Here is a 22,700-nt window from a genome sequence, read left to right as displayed (position 1 = left end):
GGAGAACAGGAGATAGTTAAATGCAGAAGTGATATAGGAGGCATAATGAGAGAAATCGAAGAAATAAAAGATATGTAAGAGGCACAGAGTGTGTGTGAATAGCTAAAGGGCCGGAGGAACGGAGGAACAGGAGGAGGCCATTTCGCCCCTCGAGCCTGTTCCACCATTCAATGAGATCACGGCTGATCTGTGACCTAACTCCATATACCTGCCTTTGCCCCATATCCCTTAATACCTTAAGGTTGGAGGCTATGAGGGAAGATCTCCAGAGAAGCTGACGTCAGTAACTGGGAAATGATGTCTTGGTGCTCAGTAGTGGGGTCCTGGTCCAGGGGAGATAGGAGGAGTTGTCAAGAGAGTTGATATTCAGCCTGAGCAAGGTAGAGGAGGTCCTTCTGCCATACAACCACAGCGCCCTCTGTCAGCGGGTTTTAATAACAATGTTGGGATTGGACGCCACAGAATGGAGCATTGCAAATTCAGAGGGAGATAAATTAGAGTGAGTGAGGGAAGCGAAGAAACTGATAAAGCCAATATCACACCGGCAGTTCTCAGTAAATTAAAAAAATCAAGAGAGATTAGGAGCTCAGAGGAAGGGGTCCACGTCGATTGAGTAGGCAGAAGACAGGAGGGTCAGATACGTGTGTGTGGGGGGTGTGGAGGAGAATTGGGGTTGGGAAGGACATAAGAACTAAAGAATTAGGAGCAGGAGTCGGCCCCTCGAGGCTACTCCGCCATTCAATAAGATCATAGCTGACCTTCGACCTCAACTCCACTTTCCCGCCCGATCCCCATATCCCTTGATTCCCCAAGAGTCCAAAAATCTATCGATCTCAGCCTTGAATATACTCAATGATTCAGCATCCACAGCCCTCTGGGGGTGGAGAATTCCAAAGATTCACAACCCTCTGAGGGAAGAAATTCCTCATCTTGGTCCTAAATGACTGACCCCTTATCCTGAAACTATGTCCCCTAGTTCTAGACTCTCCAGCCAGGGAAACAACATCAAGGATCTCCGCATCTATCCTGCCAGTCGCTTCAGAATCTTATATGTTTCAATGAGATCACCTCTCATTCTTCTAAACTCCAGAGAGTATAGGCCCATTCTACTCGATCTCTCCTCATAGGACAGCCCTCTCATCCCAGGAATCAATCTGGTGAACCTTCGCAGCATGGAGGTGATGGTGAGAGAAGAGGGGCTCGGGATTGTTGAAGTGGGGGCATCGGGGAAACGATGCTGCAGACAGATCGTTTGGGGTCGGGGGGAGGTTTCGGGGGTAGCGAAAATACGCCAAGGGGCGAGTTTGGAAGGAGAAATGGGAGTCTAGAACCAAGTGAAGAGAAAGATGGGATCAGGAGAAAGGTTGTCATCCAAGAGCTGTTGAAGGTTGCAGCTCTTGCCACCTAAAAGAAAGGGAATAAACGTTTTTTGTTGTTAAGGTGCTGGATGAGGCAAAGGTTGAAATGGAACGGAGGACCGGGACAGCTCGGAAATAAAGTGAGACGATACTGCTGGAGAGAAAGGTCGAGAGCGGTGTGTGGTGGAGAGGGTGGATTTTAGGAATGGACTAATGTACCTCAACACTGCATAAACGACAGGAAAAAGCGAGGTGAGGCGCGGGGGGGAGGGGGGAACCTCTAACGCTGCCACCCGGCACTGCCCGAGAGTTCAAAGGGCGCTGCTACTGCGCACTTACTTGTTGAAAATGGAAAAGTCGAACTTCCACCCTAAGCAGCGGATGACACGGTCGTAAGGCTTACGCACTGCAAAGTTATCAACCCCTTCTTCAGCCAGGAGGCGCTGGTCGTTGCTGTTATACGACGGGTCTTGGGAGACGCTGTTCTTGTCAAAGTAGTTTCTCAGTCTTAGGTGCAGCTTTCCCTTTTTGTCTTGGATGATGACAATGTTGTCCAGGTCTCCCTCCAGCAAGCCGTCCAGTGACTTCAGCTGGTAGGTGTCCAGCATGGCGTTATTCACTGCCCTGAGGTGCACAAGAGTGAACAGAACCGTGAGGAGGTGTTAGGGACCGAAAGCAGCAGGTCCCCTTGGCCTACCAGCTAACCGCCTAACACTTACAAACCTGCAGGCCCGAGAAGTTCAAATAGGCGGAGCAAGGGATGGAAAGAGGCAGCACCACGGGAGAGCGAGGCCAGGTCAGTACAGGCGGGCAGCATCACTAAGGTACAGAATATAAAAACAGGGAGGTTATGCTTGAACTGTATAAAACACTACTTAGGCCACAGCTAGAATACTGCGTGCAGTTCTGGTCACCACATTACAGGAAGGATGTGATTGCCCTAGAGAGGGTACAGAGGAGATTTACGAGGATGTTGCCTGGGCTGGAGAATTTTAGCTGAGAGGAAAGATTGGATACGCTGGGGTTGTTTTCTTTGGAACAGAGGAGGCTGAGGGAGGATTTAATTGAGGTGTGTAAAATTATGAGGGGCCCAGATAGAGTGGATAGGAAGAACCTATTTCCCTTAGCAGAGAGGTCAATAACCAGGGGGCAGAGATTTAAAGTAATTGGTAGAAGGATTAGAGGGGAGTTGAGGAGAACTTTTTCACCCAGAGGGTGGTGGGGGTCTGGAACTCACTGCCTGAAAGGGTGGTAGAAGCAGAGACCCTCATCACATTTAAAAAGTACTTGGGCATGCACTTGAAGCGCTGTAGCCTACAAGGCTACGGACCAAGAGCTGGAAAGTGGGATTAGACTAGCTCTTTTTCGGCCGACACAGACACGATGGGCTGAATGGCCTCCTTCTGTGCTGTAAGTTTCTGATTCTATGAAGACTTGTGGAATAGAACTCGGCTTTCACCTGTGCTGTTCCTCTGTGATCGGGGGGGGGGCGGTAGAACTTGTGTAAAATGTCTGAGGTTGCTCAGCTTGTAAACATCCAAGTGCTTAAGAAATATTGAGCCAATAGGAAAAATTATCTTTAAACTCAAACATAAATACAAATTTTGTAATACAGGAAACTTTGTTATATCCGGCACCGACGGGACCGAGCTGTTGCCGATCTATCAAAACTGCCGGACATACAAAGTTAACGTTGAAGCATACGGAGGTTTTCATCTCCGTATCTGACAACAAACACTGTTGCTTAGCAACAGCTTGTAAACAGTCGGCCTGTACCTTGGAAGTGCCTCTGTAGCTTAGCAACAGCTTCAGAGAGACTTTCCAGAGCCCGACTGTTGAAAACAAAGCCACGAGAAGAAAAAAAAACTAACAAAACGGCTCCTGATTTCTGCCGGTAGATTGAGGTTTCCAGACATACAACCTCCGGATAAACCAAAGTTTCCTGTACAGCTTGTTTTATTAACTTGGCCCGCATTCCCTTAAGTTTAGAAGGTCAAGGGGTGATCTAATCGAGGTGCTTTAAAATGTTAAGAACATAAGAACGTAAGGAATAGGAGCTGGAATAGGCCATTCGGCCCCTCGAGCCTGCTCCGCCATTCAGTAAGATCATGGCTGGTCTGATCTTGGCCTCAACTCCACCTTTCTGTCTGTTCCCCATAACCCTTAACTCTCCTGTAGTTCAAATGTCTGTCAATCTCCACCTTCAATATATTCAGTGACTCCGCCTCCACAGCTCTCTGGGGAAGGGAATTCCAAAGATTCACGACCCTCCGAGAGAAGAAATTCCTCCTCATCTCCGATTTAAATGGGCGAACCCTTATTCTGAAATTATGCCCCCTAGTTCTAGATTTCCCCACGAGGGGAAACATCCTCTCTGCATCTACCCTGTCGAGCCCCTTCAGAATCTTATATGTTTCAATGAGATCCCCTCTCATTCTTCTAAACTCCAATGAGTATAGGCTCAACCTGCTCAACCTTTCTTCATAAGACAACCCCTTCATCCCAGGAATTAACCTCGTGAACCTTCTCTGAACTGCCTCCAATGCAAGTATATCCCTCAGTTAAATAAGGAGACCAAAACTGTACGCAGTACTCCAGGTGTGGTCTCACCAACGCTCTGTTCAGTTGTAACAGGACTTTCCTACTTTTATACTCCATCCCCCTTGCAATAAAGGCCAACATTCCATTTGCCTTCCTAATTACTTGCTGTACCTGCATGCTAACTTTTTGTGTTTCATGTACGAGGACCCCCAGATCCCTCTCTACCGCAGCATTCTGCAGTCTCTCTCCATTTAAATAATATTTTGCTTTTCTACTCTTCCTACCTAAGTGGATAACCTCACATTTTCCCACATTATACTCCATCTGCCAAATTTTTGCCCACTCACTTAACCTCTCTATATCCCTTTGCAGACTCTGTGTCCTCCTCACAACTTGCTAACCCACCTATCTTTGTATCGTCAGCAAATTTGGCTACAGTACACTTGGTCAGTCCCTTCATCCAAATCATGAATGTACTGTAGATTGTAAATAGTTGAGGCCCCAGCACTGATTCCTGTGAGGAGGTGTTAGGGACCGAAAGCAGCAGGTCCCTTTGGCCTACCAGCTAACCGCCTAACACTTACAAACCTGCAGGCCCGAGATGTTCAAATAGGCGGAGCAAGGGATGGAAAGAGGCAGCACCACAGGAGAGCGGGGCCAGGTCAGTACAGGCAGGCAGCATCACTAAGGCACAGAATATAAAAACAGGGAGGTTATGCTTGAACTGTATAAAACACTAGTTAGGCCACAGCTAGAGTACTGCGTGCAGTTCTGGTCACCACATTACAGGAAGGATGTAATTGCACTAGAGAGGGTACAGAGGAGATTTATGAGGATGTTCCAGTTTGCCAACCTGAAAATGACCCATTTATTCCAACTCTCTGTTTTCTGTTAGTTAGCCAATCCTCTATCCATGTTAATATATTAACCCCACCACCAGGAGCTCTTATCTTGTGCAGTAACCTTTTATGTGGCACCTTATCGAATGCCTTTTGGAAATCCAAATACACTACATCTACTGGTTTCCCTTTATCCAGCCTGCTCATTACATCCTCAAAGAACTCTAATAAATTTGTCAAACACGATTTCCCTTTCATAAAACCATGCTGACTCTGCTAGACTGTATTATGATTTTCTAAATGTCCTGCTACTACTCCCTTAATAATGGATTCCAGCATTTTCCCAATGACAGATGTTAGGCTTACTTGCCTAGAGTTTCCTGCTTTCTGTCTCCCTCCTTTCTTGAATATGAGAGTTACATTTGCGGTTTTTCAACCGCTGGGACCTTTCCAGAGTCCAGGGAATTTTGGAAGATTACAACCAATGTATCCACTATCTCTGCAGTCACTTCTTTTAAGACCCTAGGATGCAGGCCATCAGGTTCAGGGGACCTGTCAGCGTTTAGTCTCATTAGTTTGCCTAGTAATTTTTCTCTAGTGATAGTGATTGTTTTAAGTTCCTCGCTCCCCTTTGCCCGTTGATTTTCCACTATTATTGGGATGCTTTTAGTGTCTTCTACCGTGAAGACAGATACAGCATATTTGTTCAAAGTCTCTGCCATTTCCTTGTTTCCCATTATTAATTCCCCAGTCTCATCCTCTAAGGGACCAACGTTTACTTTAGCTACTCTCTTCCTTTTTATATACTTGTAGAAGCTCTTACTGTCTGTTTTTATATTTTTTGCTAGTTTATTCTCAATCTTTTTCTCCCTCTTTATTTTTTTTAGTCATCCTTTGCTGGTTTCTAAAAATTTCCCAATCATCTGGTCTACCACTAATCTTCGCAACATTGTATGCCTTTTCTTTCAATTTGATATCCTCCTTAACTTCCTTAGTAAGCCATGGATGGTTCATCCTTCTCGTAGAGTCTTTCTCACTGGAATATATCTTTGTTGAGAGTTCTGAAATGGCTCCTTAAAAGTCACCCCCTGCTTATCTACCATCTTACCTTTTAATCTATTTTCCCAGTCCACTTTAGCCAACTCTGTCTTCATACCCTTGTAATTGCCTTTATTTAAGTTTAAGACACTAGTTTCAGACCCAAGTTTCTCAGCCTCAAACTGAATGTGAAATTCTATCATGTTATGATCACTCTTCCAGTTAAAAAGGATTCAATAAACTATTTCCTCTGGTGGGAGAATCCAGAACAAGGGGGCACAATCTTAAAATTATAGCCAAGCCATTCAGGGGTGATGTCAGGAAGCACTTCTTCACACAAAGGGTCGTGGAAATCTGGAACTCCATGCCCCAAAAGACTGTGAATGCTGAGACAATTTAAAATTTGAAGACTGAGATTGATGGATTTTATTAGGTAAGAGTTTTGAGGGCTATAGAGCAAAGGTGGGTAAATAAAGTTGAGATACAGATCAGCCCTGATCTAATCAAATGGCAAAAACGGCTCGAGGGGCTGAATGGCCTCCTCCTGTTCCTACATATTCTGCATTTTATGGTTTACATAGTTGCAAGGATAGGGGAATTTCTGGAATTTTCCTTAATTTGAAAATCATAGAATCATACTGCACAGAAGGAGGCCATTCGGCCCATCGTGCCTGCTCTTTGAAAGAGCCATTAGTCCCACTCCCCTGCCCTTTCCCCACAGCCCTGCAAATTTTTCCTTTTCAAGTATTTATCCAATTCCCTTTTGAAAGTTACAATTGAATCTGAATCTAGATCATAACAATTCACTGCCTAAAAAAATTCTCCGCTCCCTTCTGGTTCTTTTGGCAATTATCTTAATTCTGCATCCTCTGGTTCCCAACCCTCCTGCCACTGGAAACAGTTTCTCCTTACTGACTCTATCAAAACACTTCATGATTTTGAACACTTCTATTAAATCTCCTCTTAACCTTCTCTGTGCTAAGGGGAACCATCCCAGCTTCGCCAGTCTCTCCACATAACTGAAGTCCCTCATCCCTCGTACCATTCTAGTAATAAAAACAGAAAATGCTGCAAATACTCAGCAGGTCAGGCAGCATTTGTGGAGAGAGAAACAGAGTTAACGTTTCAGGTCTTTTGCCAGAACTGGAAAAAGTTAGAGATGTAACAGATTTTAAGCAAGTGCAGGGACAAGGAAAGGGGGGAGGGGAGGAAAGAACAAAAGGGAAGGTCTGTGATAGGATGGAAGGCAGGAGAGATTAAATGACAAAAGGGATGATGGTGCGAGGCAAAAGGAGATGGTAATGGGACAAGTAAAGAAACAAAAGATGGGTTTAGAAAAGGTGTAAAATTCTAACAGGACTAGACAGACTAAATGCAGGAAGGATGTTCCTGATGGTGGGGGAGTCCAGAACCAGGGGTCACAGTCTAAGGATAAGGGGTAAGCCATTTAGGACTGAGATGAGGAATTTCTTCACCCAGAGAGTGGTGAACCTGTGGAATTCTCTACCACAGAAGGCAGTTGAGGCCAATTCATTAAATATATTCAGGAAGGAGTTAGATATATTTCTTAAGGCTAAAGGGATCAAGGGATATGGGGAGAAAGCAGGGACAGGGTACTGAGTTTGGATGATCAGCCATGATCTCATTGAATGGCGGAGCAGGCTTGAGGGGCCGAATGGCCTACTCCTGCTCCTATCTTCTATGTTTCTAAATGGGAATGGCAGAATCATCATCGAGTCATAACGGCACAGAAGGAGGCCATTCAGCCCATCGAGTCCATGCTGACTCTCTGTAGAGCAATCCAGTCAGCCCCATTCCCCCGCTCTGTCCCCGTAGCCCTGCAAGTTTATTTCCCTCAAGTACCTATCCAGTCTCCCCTTGAAAACACTGAGTGTGTCCGCTTCCACCACCTCTGTCGGCAGCGAGTTCCAGGTCCTCGCCACTCGCTGCGTAAAAAAGTTTTTCCTCACGTCCCCCCTGTATCTCTTGCCCAAAACCTTAAATCTGTGTCCCCCAGTCCTTGTACCATCAACTAGTAGGAACAGCCTTTCCCCGTCTAGCCTATCCAAACCCGTCATAATCTTGTACACCTCTATCAAATCACCCCTCAACCTCCTTTGCACTAATGAAAACAAATCCAGCTTCTCCAACCTGTCCTTGTAGCTAAGATCCCCCATCCCCGGAACCATTCTGGTAAATCTCCTCTGCACCCTCTCAAGGGCCTTCACATCCCTCCTAAAGTGTGGTGACCAGAACTGGATGCAATAATCCAGTTGTGGCCTAACCAGCGCTTTATAAAGATTCAGCATAACTTCTCTACTTTTGTACTCAATACCTCTATTTATGAAGCCCAAGATCCCATGTGCTTTGCTAACCACTCTCTCAATATGTCCTGCCACCTTCAGGGACCTATGCATATTAACTCCCAGGTCCCTCTGTCCCTGCACACTCTATAAAACTGTGCCATTAAGTGTATATTGCCTCTCCCTGTTCCTTCTGCCAAAATGCATCACCTCACACTTCTCTGTATTAAATTCCATCTGCCACTTGTCTGCCCATTCTGCTAGCCTTTCTATGTCCTCTTGCAGTCAATTGGTATCATCCTCACTGTTTGCCACACCCCCAAGTTTGGTGTCATTGGCAAATTTAGAAATTCTACTTTGTATTCCAATATCCAGGTCATTTATATATATATCAATAAAAGCAGTGGTCCCAGCACTGACCCTTGGGGTACACCACTGTCTACCATCCCCCAGTCTGAAAAACAGCCATTTATCATAACTCGCTGTTTTCTGACCTTAAGCCAATTCCTTATCCAAGCTACCACTGACCCACCTATTCCGTGAGCCTCAATTTTGTTAACCAGCCTTCTATGTGGTACTTTGTCAAACGCCTTCCTAAAATCCATGTAGACAACATCCATTGCATTCCCTTCATCAATCCTCCCTGTTACTTCATCAAAAAATTCAATTAGATTAGTCAAACACGATCTGCCTTTTACAAATCCGTGTTGGCTCTCCTTAATTAGCTTAAACCTCTCCAAGTGCCTGTTAATTTTTTCCTTGATTATAATTTCTAAAACTTTACCCACCACTGATGTTAAACTGACCAGCCTGTAGTTACTAGGATTGTCCTTACACCCTTTCTTGAACAATGGTGTCACATTTGCCACTTTCCAATCCTCAGGCACCTCCTCCGCATCTAGGGAAGATTGGAAATTTATGGCAAGCCCTTCCGCTATCTCCTCCCCCAATTCCCTTAGCAACCTGGGATGTAAGCCATCTGGACCAGGCGACTTGTCCACTCTAAGCATACCCAGCCTTTCTAGTACATCCTGTCTATCAATTTTCACCCCTTCCATTGCTTCTACCTTTTCCACTCCCGATATTTTGTCAGCATCCACCTCCTTAGTAAACACTGATACAAAGTACTCATTGAGTATTCTAGCCTTGCCCTGCGCCTCTAAGCATATATCACCTTCTTTGTCCCTAATAGGCCCCACCCTGCTTCTTACTACCTGCTTACTGTTTACATGCCGGTAGAAGATTTTTGGGTTCCCTTTTATGTTAACCGCCATTCTACTCTCATATTCTCTCTTTGCCAATCTTATTTTCATCTTCACTTCCCCTCTCAACTTATTGTAAAGATGAGGTGCTGTTCCTCGAGCTTAGGCTCAGCTTCATTGGAACAGCGCAAGAGGCTGAGGACGGAGAGGTCAGAGTGAGAGTGGAACGGAGAATTAAAGTGACAGACGACCGGAAGCTCGGGGTCATGCTTACAGACTGAACGGAGGTGTTCCGCAGAGCAGTCACCCAATCTACGTTTGGTCTCCTCAATATAGAGGAGACCGCATTGTGAGCAGCGAATACAGTATACTAAATTGCAAGAAAAAAGACTTGCATTTATATAGCGCCTTTCACGACCACCGGACGTCCCATTGCGCTTGACAGCCAACGAAGTACTTTTTTGACTGTAGTCACTGTTGTAATGTGGGAAGTACAAGTAAATCGTTGTTTCACTTGGAAGGAGTGTTTGGGGCCCTGGACAGTGGGAAGGGAGGAGGTAAAAGGACAGGTTGCATCTTAAGAGCTATTAGGACAGGTCTTCAAGGAGGAGAGAGAGAGGTAGCGAGACGGAGAGGTTTAGGGAGGGAATTCCAGAGCTCAGGGCCTAAGCAGCTGAAGGCACGGCCACCAATGTTGGAGTGATAAAAATCGGGGATGAGCAAGAGGCCAGAATTGGAGGAGCGCAGAGATCTCGGAGGGTTGTAGGGCTGGAGGAGGTTACTGAGAGAGTCATGTCCCTACAATCATCTATCTTTTTGCTAAAGGTGCCGGTCTCAGTCGTGCTGCCCGCTGTCAATGTTGAAGCCCCGCTGATGAACACGCTCGGCGTTGAAATTGGAAAAGCGATTCTTGCCGATTTAAATCAGATCAGCTGACACTGTTGAAGCCGACACAAGTGACCGAGCGAAAGCCCGCCTTCGACTTACCGGATGTCTCCGACGTAATGCGTGGCCCAGGCGAGCCGCACCCGGGACCGGCTCACCGTGTGGATAAAGTTAGTCACTCCGACGATGTTGTCTGCCGTCTCGAACGCCGCGTTGCCCCGGCCCAGGATGAGGACTGCCTGCCCGACAAAGTGGGCGGGGTCGACGGAGACCTTCTCGTAGCCCTCGACGAGCTCGGATCCTGGAAAATCAGGCGTGTTGGGCACCCACATCCCGGTCGCAACCAACAGGACACTGAAAGGAGAGAGCAAAACGACAACTAACAGGCACGGCATTAAGAGCACAAAGGGGCTGTGCGCACTCACCGGCCAATCTCCACAACTCGACAATGACAAGACACCGCGGGTGCTGGAAGTCCGAAATAAACAGAAAATACTCAGCAGGTCAGGCAGCATCTGTGAAGAGAGAAACAGAGTTAACGTTTCAGGTCGATGACCTTTCGTCAGAACTGGAAAAAGTTAAGAGTAAGCAAGGGGAGGAAGAACAAAAGGGAAGGTCTGTGATAGGCAGGAGAGATTAAATGACAAAAGATATGATTGTACAAGGCAAAAGGAGATGGTAATGGCTTATGCTAAACCTTTATAAATCACTGGTTGGACCTCAGCTGGAATATTGTGTCCAATTCTGGGCACCACTCCTTAGGAAGGAGGTCAAGGCCTTAGGGAGGGTGCAGAGTAAATTTACTAGAGTGCTATCATATCTTGTCATTTAATCTCTCCTGCCTCCACCCAATCACAGACCTTCCCTTTTGTTCTTTCCTCCCCTCCCCCCTTTTCCTGCCCCTGCACTTGCTTAAAACCTGTTCCATCTCCAACTTTTTCCAGTTCTGACGAAAGGTCGTCGACCTGAAAAGTTAACTCTGTTTCTCTCTCCACAGATGCTGCCTGACCTGCTGAGCGTTTCCAGCATTTTCTGTTTTTAGTCCACCACGCGACAATTCTCTTCAATATTGCGTCCAGTGTCACGCAGCCCTCGTCAGCACCAGGGGGAGAGCGCCCGGTGTGGTCAGGTGGGCAGTCACTTGCTGCTCGAGGCTTGCACATCAGGGGCCGACAGCACGAACCACAGCTGTGACAGCCGCTTACACTCGGTGCAATTCAACTCGTAGAACACTTTGACCTGTTTCGATTCAGCAGTGCGCGACGTAAATGAAAGGGTTTTATTTTTATCTGGGCTGGGGCCAACGCCTCCCGCAACCCTGGACTGGATAACAAAGAGAAACCTCGTCTGATTGTTGATCCCTCTCTAACCTCTCTGATGCAACCTTGCTCGATATGAATCCGGTCGGCGCTTCATTGAATTGTGTCCTCTTGCTCTAACTCCAGATCCAGGCTCCTCCTCCTCTGTCCTCACTTATGCTGAAATGAAGCCTCTACTCACGAGGCATTCGTTTGCAGGACCTCAAAACTGAGCCGTCCTTTATCAATTTAAAAGGGGTCAGCTGTGGCTCAGTGGGCAGCACTCTCGCCTCTGAGTCAGAAGGTTGTGGGTTCAAGTCCCACTCCAGAAACATGAGCCCATAATCCAGGCTGACACTCCCAGTGCAGTGCTGAGGGAGTGCTGCGCTGTCGGAGGTGCCGTCTTTCGGATGAGACGTTAAACCGAGGCCCCCCTCTGCTCTCTCGGGTAGATCCCATCTCACTATTTCCAAGAGGAGCAGGGAAGTCCTCCCCGGCGTCCTGGACAATATTTATATCCCTCAAAACAGATTATCTGGTCGTTATCACATCGCTGTTTGTGGGAGCTTGCTGTGCGCAAACTGGCTGCCCTGTTTCCTACGTTACGATGACTACACTTCAAAAAGTACTTCAGTCTGTGAAGTGCTTTGGGATGTCCTGAGGGCGCTATATAAATGCAAGTTCTTCCCCCTCCCCCCCACAGCGGCTGAGGAGAAGGTAATAGAATCATTGCTCAGGGCTCCCGCTCCTGATTAGCGACACTGTGCATGAGGACACTGAGCTGGGGCAGACTGCCTACCCAGAGTGTCGAGTTACACCGCTGTGTCAGTCAACGAGTTGGAGGCGGGGCGGCACTGACGGCAGGACTCACAGCAAACAGTCTATTTTGCCTGCAACAAGGGAGCAATGGAGGACATTCAGGGAAGAGATAGTTCAGGTACAGACTAGGCAGATTCCTTTGACGGGAAAAGCTGTAGCACCCAAAGCTAATGCGTCCTGGATGACAAGGGAAATAAAAGTTAAAATGAAACAGAAAAAGGAGGCTTCTGACAAGTGTCAGGAGCAAGATTCAGTTAATAACCAGGAAGATTATGGAAAGTACAGGACGGAATTGAAAAAGTTAATGCGGGAGGCAAAGAGAGGTTACGAGAACAGATTAGCAGGCAACATTAAATTGAACCCTAAAACATTTTATAAACATGTAACGTGTAAGCGGTTAGCGAGGGCAAAAGTTGGGCCTATTGAGGAACCAAAGTGAAATCTTCTTGTGGAGGCAGAGGACGTGCCTAATGTATTAAATGAGTAATTTGTATCTGTCTTCACAAAGGAAGCGGATGATGTGAAAGTGACACTAAAAGAGGAGAGGGAAGTTATGGGCAGGATAGCAATAGATAGAGAAGATGTACTAAAAAGATTAGCATTACTGAAAGTCGGTAAGTCACCTAGTCCGGATAGAATGTGTCCTCGGTTGCTGAAAGAAGCTAAGGTAGAAATAGCGGAGGCATTGGTCCCAATCTTTCAATCCTCTTTGGATCAGGAGTAGTGCCGGAGGACTGGAGGGTCGCTAATGTTATACCACTATTCAAGAAAGGGGCGAGGGAAATAAACCAGGAAACTACAGGCCAATCAGCCTAAGATCAGTGGTGGGGAAATTATTGGAAACCATTATCAGGGACAAAATAATTTTTCATTTGGAAAGGCATGGGTTAATCAAGGAGAGCCAGCATGGATCTGTTAAAGGCATATCATGTCTGACTAACTTGATTAAATTCTTTGATGCGGTAACAGGGAAGGTTGATCATGTAGTGCAGTAGATGTTGTATATATGGACTTTCGGAAGGCATTCGACAAAGTGCCACACAGGAGACTTGTTAAGAAGGTGGAATTAAGGGGAAAGTGGCGGTATGGATACGGAATTGGCTCAGTGACAGGAAGCAAATGGTGGTGGATGGATGTGTTTCAGACTGGGAGGTGGTTTGCAGTGGTGTTCCCCAAGGGTCAGTTTTGGGTCCATTACTCTTCAATTTTTATAAACGGCCTAGACTCGGGTGTAGGGAGCAGCATTATAAAGTTTGCAGATGATGCGAAACTTTGTAAAGTAGTAGATAGTGATGAGGATAGTTATAGGCTTCAGGATGACATAGACAGGAGGGTGAAATGGGCAGAAAAATGGCAGATGGAGTTCAATGCGGAGAAGTGTGAAGTGATATGACTAATATGGAAAGACAGTAACTATAAATGGCACGATTCTGAAAAGTGTAGATAATCAGAGAGACCTTGGTGTCCATATACACAAATCCTTAAAGGTAAGTTGCTAAGGTGGTTAAATGGATTACTTGGAAATAGAGGAATAGAATATAAAAGCAAAGAGGTCATGCTGGAACTTTATAAATCACTGCTTAGGCCTCAGCTGGAGAATTGGACAATTCTGGGCCCCACATTTCAGGAAAGATGTAAAGGCCTTAGAAAGGGTGCAGAGGAGGTTCACCAGGATGTTACCAGGGATGAGGGACTTCAGTTATGAGGAGAGGTTGGGAAAGTTCAGACTGTTCTCCTTGGAACAGAGAAGGTTAAGAGGTGACCTAATCGAGGTTTTCAAGATGATGAGGGGTTTTGATAGAGTAGCGAGAGAAAAGCGATTCCCTGAGGCGAGTGGGTCGATAACCAGAAGTCATAGATTTAAAATCATTGGCAAAAGATCTCGAGGGGAGACGAGGAGAAATGTTTTCACTGAGTTGTGGGGATCTGGGACGCTTGACCTGAAAAGGTGGTGGAAGCTGATTCCATCAATAATTTTAAACGGGAGTTGGACAGGTAATGGAGGATGAGGAACTGACAGGGTTACGGACAAAATGTGGGGGTGCGGGACTAAGCACGACTTCTCTTTCTAAGAGCCAGCAAAGACATGACTGGCCGAATGGGCTCCTTCTGTGCTGTAAGTTTCTATGAGTCTATGAAAGTCTATTTATTCATCAGAATCCACTTAAACAGCGCACTACAGCAAACAGTCTACAGAGTCTATTTAAACAGCGCACTACAGCAGTCTACAGAGTCTATTTAAACAGCGCACTACAGCAAACAGTCTACAGAGTTTATTTAAACAGCGCACTACAGCAAACAGTCTACAGAGTCTATTTAAACAGCGCACTACAGCAAACAGTCTACAGTCTATTTAAACAGCGCACTACAGCAGTCTACAGAGTCTATTTAAACAGCGCACTACAGCAAACAGTCTACAGAGTCTACTTAAACAGCGCACTACAGCAAACAGTCTAGAGTCTATTTAAACAGCGCACTACAGCAGTCTAGAGTCTATTTAAACAGCGCACTACAGCAAACAGTCGAGTCTATTTAAACAGCGCACTACAGCAAACAGTCTACAGTGTCTATTTAAACAGCGTACTACAGCAAACAGTCTACAGAGTCTATTTAAACAGCGCACTACAGCAAAGAGTCTCTACGAACTACAGCAAACAGAACTCATGACCGAAACTACAGCAACGTCTCCCGATAAAAGCAGGGTGATTTCTCCAGTAAAATCAACCCCAGTCACTTGCAGCAGTGCGGTCTCTGGGAGGAATTACCCAATCATCTCCTTTCTGGCCGGGAATAGTGGTGTCACTATATGCAGCCTCGGCTACCCGCATGTGCTGGCTCAGGGGCCAAGGTAGCAGAAACCCACTGCTGCTAGCACCAGCTGAAGCCGTCAGGGTAAGGCGATCTGACGTACCTGCACCTGTAATGGTGGTCATTCTGATCCGTCAGGAAGAAGTAGTGTCCGCTCCACGCCCCGGGGTCACTCTCGGCTTTGATCCACCTTATCTCTGTGTTGTATCGAACCTTCAGACCAAATGTTCTTGCAAAATCATTCAAGTAGTGCACCATGGTGTCAGCATGGGGAAAGAAATCTTTGGAGTAGTGCTTGTAGAGCAGATTGTCATCATGGCTGAGCAGCGAGTTCCAGTCGTGACGGAGGTTAAACTCTTTGTTCTGCTTCCCGGTGTAGCGCTTGTTGATACTAATGAGCTTCCGGTGGCGGGGATAACGTGCAAAGAAGCTCCCGGAGTGGTTGGTGCGCTCGAAGACCAGGTAGTGTCGTTGGGACTGCTGGAGAAAGTAAGCGATCTGCAGGCCGCCGGGACCTGCCCCGATCACACAGTAGTCGAGGTGCAGGTAGTCTGTCGGCATGGCTCCATACGAAGAGGCAAAGGCGACACTTGCCACCAGCATGGCGAGGGTACAACCCGTCCATGATGTCGGCATGTTGCTCCCAAGGCACCGGTGCCTAACCGAAAATGAGAGAGACAGACATTCACTTTGAGGCACTGTGGTGTCAGCTGTGGCTCGGTGAGCAGTGCTCTCTTCTGAGTCACAAGTTCATAGGTTCACGTCCCACTCCAGAGACATACTCCAGGCTGACGCGTCCAGTGCAGTACTGAGGGAGTGCCGCACTGTCGGAGGGGCAGTACTGAGGGAGTGCCGCACTGTCGCAGGGGCAGTACTGAGGGAGCACCGCACTGTCGGCGGGGCAGTACTAAGGGAGTGCCGCACTGTCGCAGGGGCAGTACTGGGGGAGCACCGCACTGTCGGCGGGGCAGTACTAAGGGAGTGCCACACTGTCGCAGGGGCAGTACTGAGGGAGCGCCGCACTGTCGGAGGGGCAGTACTGAGGGATCGCCGCACTGTCGCAGGGGCAGTACTGAGGGAGTGCCGCACTGTCGCAGGGGCAGTACTGAGGGATCGCCGCACTGTCGGAGGGTCAGTACTGAGGGAGTGCCGCACTGTCGCGGGGCAGTACTGAGGGAGTGCCGCACTGTCGCAGGGGCAGTACTGAGCGAGCATTGCACTGTCGGAGGGGCAGTACTGAGGGAGCGCCGCACTGTCGGAGGGGCAGTACTGAGTGAGTGCCGCATTGTCGGAGGGTCAGTACTGAGGGAGCGCCGCACTGTCGGAGGGGCAGTACTGAGGGAGCGCCGCACTGTCGCAGGGGCAGTACTGAGGGAGCGCCGCACTGTCGCAGGGGCAGTACTGAGGGAGCGCCGCACTGTCGGAGGGGCAGTACTGAGGGAGTGCCGCACTGTCGCAGGGGCAGCACTGAGGGAGTGCCGCACTGTCGCAGGGGCAGTACTGAGGGAGTGCCGCACTGTCGCAGGGGCAGTACTGAGGGAGCGCCGCACTGTCGCAGGGTCAGTACTGAGTGAGCGCCGCACTGTCGGAGGGTCAGTACTGAGCGAGCGACGCACTGTCGGAGGGGCAGTACTGAGGGAGCGCCGCACTGTCGGGGGGGCAGTACTGAGGGAGCGACGCACTGTCGGAGGGTCAGTACTGAGCGAGCGACGCACTGTCGGAGGGTCAGTACTGAGCGAGCGACGCACTGTCGGAGGGGCAGTACTGAGGGAGCGCCGCACTGTCGGAGGGGCAGTACTGAGGGAGTGCCGCACTGTCGCAGGGGCAGTACTGAGGGAGTGCCGCACTGTCGCAGGGGCAGTACTGAGCAAGCGCCGCACTGTCGGAGGGTCAGTACTGAGGGAGCGACGCACTGTCGCAGGGGCAGTACTGAGGGAGCGCCGCACTGTCGGAGGGGCAGTACTGAGGGAGCGCCGCACCGTCAGAGGGGCAGTAATGAGGGAGCGCCGCACTGTCGGAGGGGCAGTACTGAGGGAGCGCTGCACTGTCAGAGGGGCAGTACTGAGGGAGCGCCGCATTGTCGGAGGGGCAGTACTGAGGGAGTGCCGCACTGTCGGAGGGGCAGTACTGAGGGAGTGCCGCACTGTCAGAGGGCAGTACTGAGGGAGTGCCGCACTGTCGGAGGGGCAGTATTGAGGGAGCGCTGCACTGTCGGAGGGCAGTACTGAAGGAGTGCCGCACTGTCGGAGGGTCAGTACTGAGGGAGTGCCGCACTGTCGCAGGGGCAGTACTGAGGGAGTGCCGCACTGTCGGAGGAGCAGTACTGAGGGAGTGCCGCACTGTCGGAAGGGCAGTACTGAGGGAGTGCCGCACTGTCGGAGGGGCAGCACTGAGGGAGTGCCGCACTGTCGGAGGGGCAGTGCTGAGGGAGTGCCGCACTGTCGGAAGGGCAGTACTGAGGGATCGCCGCACGGTCGGAGGGGCAGTACTGATGGAGTGCCGCACTGTCGGAGGGGCAGTGCAGAGGGAGCGCTGCACTGTCGGAGGGGCAGTTCTGAGGGAGTGCTGCACTGTCGGAGGGGCAGTACTGAGGGAGTGCCGCACTGTCAGAGGGGCAGTACTGAGGGAGTGCCGCACTGTCGGAGGGGCAGTACTGAGGGAGTGCTGCACTGTTGGAGGGGCAGTGCTGAGGGAGCGCTGCACTGTCGGAGGTGCAGTTCTGAGGGAGTGCTGCACTGTCGGAGGGGCAGTACTGAGGGAGTGCCGCACTGTCGGAGGGGCTGTACTGAGGGAGCGCCACACTGTCGCAGGGGCAGTACTGAGGGAGCGCCGCACTGTCGCAGGGGCAGTACTGAGGGAGCACCGCACTGTCGGAGGGGCAGTACTGAGCGCTGCACTGTCGGAGGGGCAGTACTGAGCGCTGCATTGTCGGAGGGGCAGTACTGAGCGCCGCACTGTCGGAGGGGCAGTACTGAGTGCCACACTGTCGGAGGGGCAGTACTGAGGGAGCACAGCACTGTCGGAGGGGCAGTACTGAGGGAGTGCCGCACTGTCGGAGGGGCAGTACTGAGGGAGTGCCGCACTGTCGGAGGGGCAGTACTGAGGGAGTGCCGCACTGTCGGAGTGGCAGTACTGAGGGAGTGCCGCACTGTCGGAGGGGCAGTACTGAGGGAGTGCCGCACTGTCGGAGGGGCAGTACTGAGGGAGTGCCGCACTGTCGGAGGGGCAGTACTGAGGGAGTGCCGCACTGTCGGAGGGGCAGTACTGAGGGAGTGCCGCACTGTCGGAGGGGCAGTACTGAGGGAGTGCCGCACTGTCGGAGGGGCAGTACTGAGGGAGTGCCGCACTGTCGGAGGGGCAGTACTGAGCGAGCGCCGCACTGTCGGAGGGGCAGTACTGAGCGAGCGCCGCACTGTCGGAGGGGCAGTACTGAGCGAGCGACGCACTGTCGGAGGGGCAGTACTGAGCGAGCGCCGCACTGTCGGAGGGGCAGTACTGAGCGAGCGACGCACTGTCGGAGGGGCAGTACTGAGGGAGTGCCACACTGTCGGAGGGGCAGTACTGAGGGAGTGCCGCACTGTCGGAGGGGCAGTACTGAGGGAGTGCCGCACTGTCGGAGGGGCAGTGCTGAGGGAGCGCTGCACTGTCGGAGGGGCAGTTCTGAGGGAGTGCTGCACTGTCGGAGGGGCAGTACTGAGGGAGTGCCGCACTGTCGGAGGGGCAGTACTGAGGGAGCGCCGCACTGTTGCAGGGGTAGTACTGAGGGAGCGCCGCACTGTCGGAGGGGCAGTACTGAGGGAGCACCGCACTGTCGGAGGGGCAGTACTGAGCGCCGCACTGTCAGAGGGGCAGTACTGAGCGCTGCACTGTCGGAGGGGCAGTACTGAGCGCCGCACTGTCGGAGGGGCAGTACTGAGCGGCGCACTGTCGGAGGGGCAGTACTGAGTGCCGCACTGTCGGAGGGGCAGTACTGAGGGAGCACTGCACTGTCGGAGGGCAGTACTGAGGGAGCGCCGCACTGTCGGGGGGGGCAGTACTGAGAGAGCACTGCACTGTCGGAGGGGCAGTACTGAGGGAGCGCCGCAGTGTCGGAGGGGCAGTACTGAGGGAGCGCCGCACTGTCGTTGGGGCAGTACTGAGGGAGCACTGCACTTTCGGAGGAGCGGTACTGAGGGAGCGCTGCACTGTCGGAGAGGCAGTACTGAGGGAGCGCCGCACTGTCGGGAGGGGCAGTACTGAGGGAGAGCCGCACTGTCGGAGGGGCTGTACTGAGGGAGCGCTGCACTGTCGGAGGGGCAGTACTGAGGGAGCGCCGCACTGTCGGAAGGGCAGTACTGAGGGAGTACTGCACTGTCGGAGGAGCCGTCTCTCGGGAGAGATGTTATACCGAGGCCCTGTCTGCCCTCTCAGGAAGATGTAAAACATTCCACGGCCTGCTATTCAGAGATCTTTTGTATCCAGCTAAGCTGGGCCTCGATTGATCAAGGACACGTCATTCACCGTGAAATGGTACTTGAACCCATAACCTCCTGACTCAGAGGCGAGAGTGAGCCAAGGCTGACACTTATAAAAGTTATAAATTAGTTATAAAAAAAGTTATCAATTTCTGCTGCGGGTTTTTTTTTTAAACGTCTCAAGTGTAAATTATAAAAATGTCATCCAACTCACTATATTTCCCTAAAATGCTCGTGACAACACTGCATTAGAACCCGAGATTAGTCATCATCGCATTTTGGGATTCAGTATCGGATTAATTTGAGACGTGACGTGTGGTGAGTGTAGCATATTTGGACCTGTGGTTCCCAAAGCTCTCCACTACTGGGGTTTTCCTCGCCTCGTGTCTGGGTCTGTTGTAGAATTATCGATAGAGATTGCTTGCTATGATTATCAATTATCACTGTATCGTGTGACTACCAGGATGGTAGAAGGCGAAGGAGATGGACCTTAGTCTTTTCTCGTCTCGCAATTCCTATCACATCCTAACAATACTGGGAGGAGGAGTGTGGGCTATCCACAAAATCCCTCAGAGGAATATCACCTTTCAGCATGAAGTACAAATCGACATGTCTGTTTATTCTCCACCCCCTTCGCCCCGTTTTCAGCCCTCCTGACCCGTGCTGGGGGTTGGTTCCATGGGCACCAACAGCCTCCGAGGTACCTCACTCACACCGCCATTCTTTATGTGGGAACGTAGACAATGAACGTCACAGAGTAGAACTGATGAATCCAGTTCTCTCCTCTTCTGAACACCACTTTCCAGCGCTGGATGGCAGTCAGGAGTAGGAATCCTGATTGCTTTTTTCCCCCACCCCAATCTACAACACTGTGGCCAACACTCAGAATCAGACCTTCTGGGTGCTACCTTATATAATAAAGAAAGACTCGCATTTCTATAGCGCCTTTCACAACCACCAGACGTCCCAAAGCGCTTTACAGCCAACAAAGTACTTTTTGAAGTGTAGTCACTGTTGTGATGTAGGAAACATGCGGCAGCCAATTTGCGCGCAGCAAACTCCCACAAACAGCAACGGGATAATGACCAGATAAGCTGTGATTGAGGGATAAGTATTGGCCCCAGGACACCGGGGAGAACTCCCCTGCTCTTCTTCAAAATAGTGCCGCGGGATCTTTTACGTCCACCCGAGAGGGCAGATAGGACCTCGGTTTAACGTCTCTTCTGAAAGACGGCTCCTCCGACAGTGCAGCACTCCCTCAGCGCTGCACTGGGAGTGTCAGCCTAGCTTTCTGTGCTCAAGTCCCGTGGAGTGGGGGCTTGAACCCACAACCTTCTGACTCAGAGGCGAGGGTGGGACACACTGAGGTGCTACCCCGGGGGAGAGGGGTGGGGAAGGGAAGGATCAAAGGGAGAGGAGGGGGCGGTGGGGCAGGCGGAGTTGAGCCCCCTGATCCCGGGCTTTGTCTCTGAAGCTGCCTCTCACCCCCCCCGGGCTGGAGTCCTGTCAGTGTAACACGGTGATCACCGGGGGTTCGGTCCCATTACTGCGCCCTTCCCTTTTTCAGGCCCTAAATCCCCAGTGTAAAGCTGACTGCGCTGCCCGGCTCCCCGTGTGTGCGTGTGAGGGAAGCGGGGAACGGCAGGCAGTGGGAATGTAAACGGGCCCGGGAGGGGAGGGTCTCTCCCCGGCCACTGACCTACCCGCCGCTCGGCTCTCAGTCCACTCGCTGCGGCCCGTCACCCATGGTAACCCTGCGTCACTGCTCGCCGCCGCCACGCAACCGTGCGTCAAACCAGGCAAGGGATCGAGCGCGCCCCTCCGAGGCGGCCGACGGTATTACTGGCGAGACAGGCGCAGCTTCAACAACAACAACAACAACTTATATATTTATATGGCGCCTTCAACGTAATAAAACGTCCCAAGGTGCTTCACAGGAGTGTTCAGCCAGACTTGCATTTACATAGCGCCTTTTACCACATCAGGACATCCCAAAGCGCTTTACAATGACGCACTGTTGTGATGTAGGAAACGCAGCAGCCAATTTGCGCACAGCAAGCTCCCACAAACAGCAATGTGATAAAGACCAGATAATCTGTTTTTAGTGATGTTGGTTGAGGGATCATTATTGGCCCCAGGACACCAGGGAGAACTCTCCTACTCTTATCCACTTTGGTGGCAAAAACAGGAAGGCAGATTATTATCTAAATGGCAATAGATTGGGAGAAGGGGAAGTGCAAAGAGACCTGGGTGTTCTTGTGCACCAGTCGCTGAAAGTAAACATGCAGGTGCAGCAGGCGGTTAAGAAGGCAAATGGTATGTTGGCCTTCGTAGCGAGAGGGTTTGAGTACAGGAACAAGGATGTCTTGCTGCAGTTGTACAGGGCCTTGGTGAGACCACATCTTGAGTATTGTGTGCAGTTTTGGTCGCCTTATCTGAGGAAGGATGTTCTTGCCGTGGAAGGAGTTCAGCGAAGATTCACCAGGCTGATACCTGGGATGGCAGGAATGACGTTTGAGGAGAGATTGGGACGATTGGGCTTGTACTCGCTGGAGTTTAGAAGAATGAGAGGGGATCTCATTGAAACTTATAAAATTCTGACAGGACTGGACAGACTAGATGCAGGAAGGATGTTCCCGATGGTCGGGGAGTCCAGAACGAGGGGTCACAGTCTAAGGATAAGGGATAGGCCATTTAGGACAGAAATGAGGAGGAATTTCTTCACCCAGAGAGTGGTGAACCTGTGGAATTCTCTACCACAGAAGGCAGTAGAGGCCAATTCATTAAATATATTCAAGAAGGAGTTGGATATATTTCTTAAGGCTAAAGGGATCAGGGGAGAAAGCAGGGACCGGGTACTGAAATTGGATGATCAGCCATGATCACATTGAATGGCGGAGCAGGCTCAAGGGGCCAAATGGCCTACTCCTGCCTTCTATGTTTCTATGCTCTTCTTCGAAATAGTGGCCAAGGGATCTTTTACATCCACCTGAAAGAGCAGACATCTTGACACCTGAGAGAGCAGACTTGGTTTGACGTCTCATCTGAACAACGGCACCTCTGACAGTGCAGCACTCCCTCAGCACTGCATTTAAAGAGCCAGCCTAGAATTTTGTGCTCAAGTCTCTGGAGTGGGACTTGAACCCACAACCTTC

General features: G+C 50.2%; 1 protein-coding gene across 1 annotated transcript in view; it reads right to left on the bottom strand.

Moving 5' to 3' along the window:
- foxred2 (FAD-dependent oxidoreductase domain containing 2) overlaps positions 1-21,314 on the bottom strand; it is a 139,536-nt gene extending 118,222 nt beyond the window's left edge. The window contains exons 1-4 of the mRNA XM_085969459.1: positions 21,249-21,314; positions 15,195-15,749; positions 10,269-10,520; positions 1,698-1,982 (exon numbers count right to left, since the gene is read on the bottom strand). Coding sequence (XP_085825585.1) covers positions 1,698-1,982; positions 10,269-10,520; positions 15,195-15,727 — 1,070 coding nt within the window. The 5' untranslated portion in view covers positions 15,728-15,749; positions 21,249-21,314. The remainder of the gene's footprint in view (positions 1-1,697; positions 1,983-10,268; positions 10,521-15,194; positions 15,750-21,248) is intronic.
- Between the last annotated feature and the right edge of the window lie 1,386 nt (positions 21,315-22,700).

The sequence above is a fragment of the Somniosus microcephalus genome, chromosome 28 (assembly GCF_052327205.1).
Source record: "Somniosus microcephalus isolate GS21.2 chromosome 28, FLI_Smic_1.0, whole genome shotgun sequence".
Classification (NCBI taxonomy): domain Eukaryota; kingdom Metazoa; phylum Chordata; class Chondrichthyes; order Squaliformes; family Somniosidae; genus Somniosus; species Somniosus microcephalus.
This window is presented reverse-complemented; position numbering and strand designations above follow the sequence as displayed.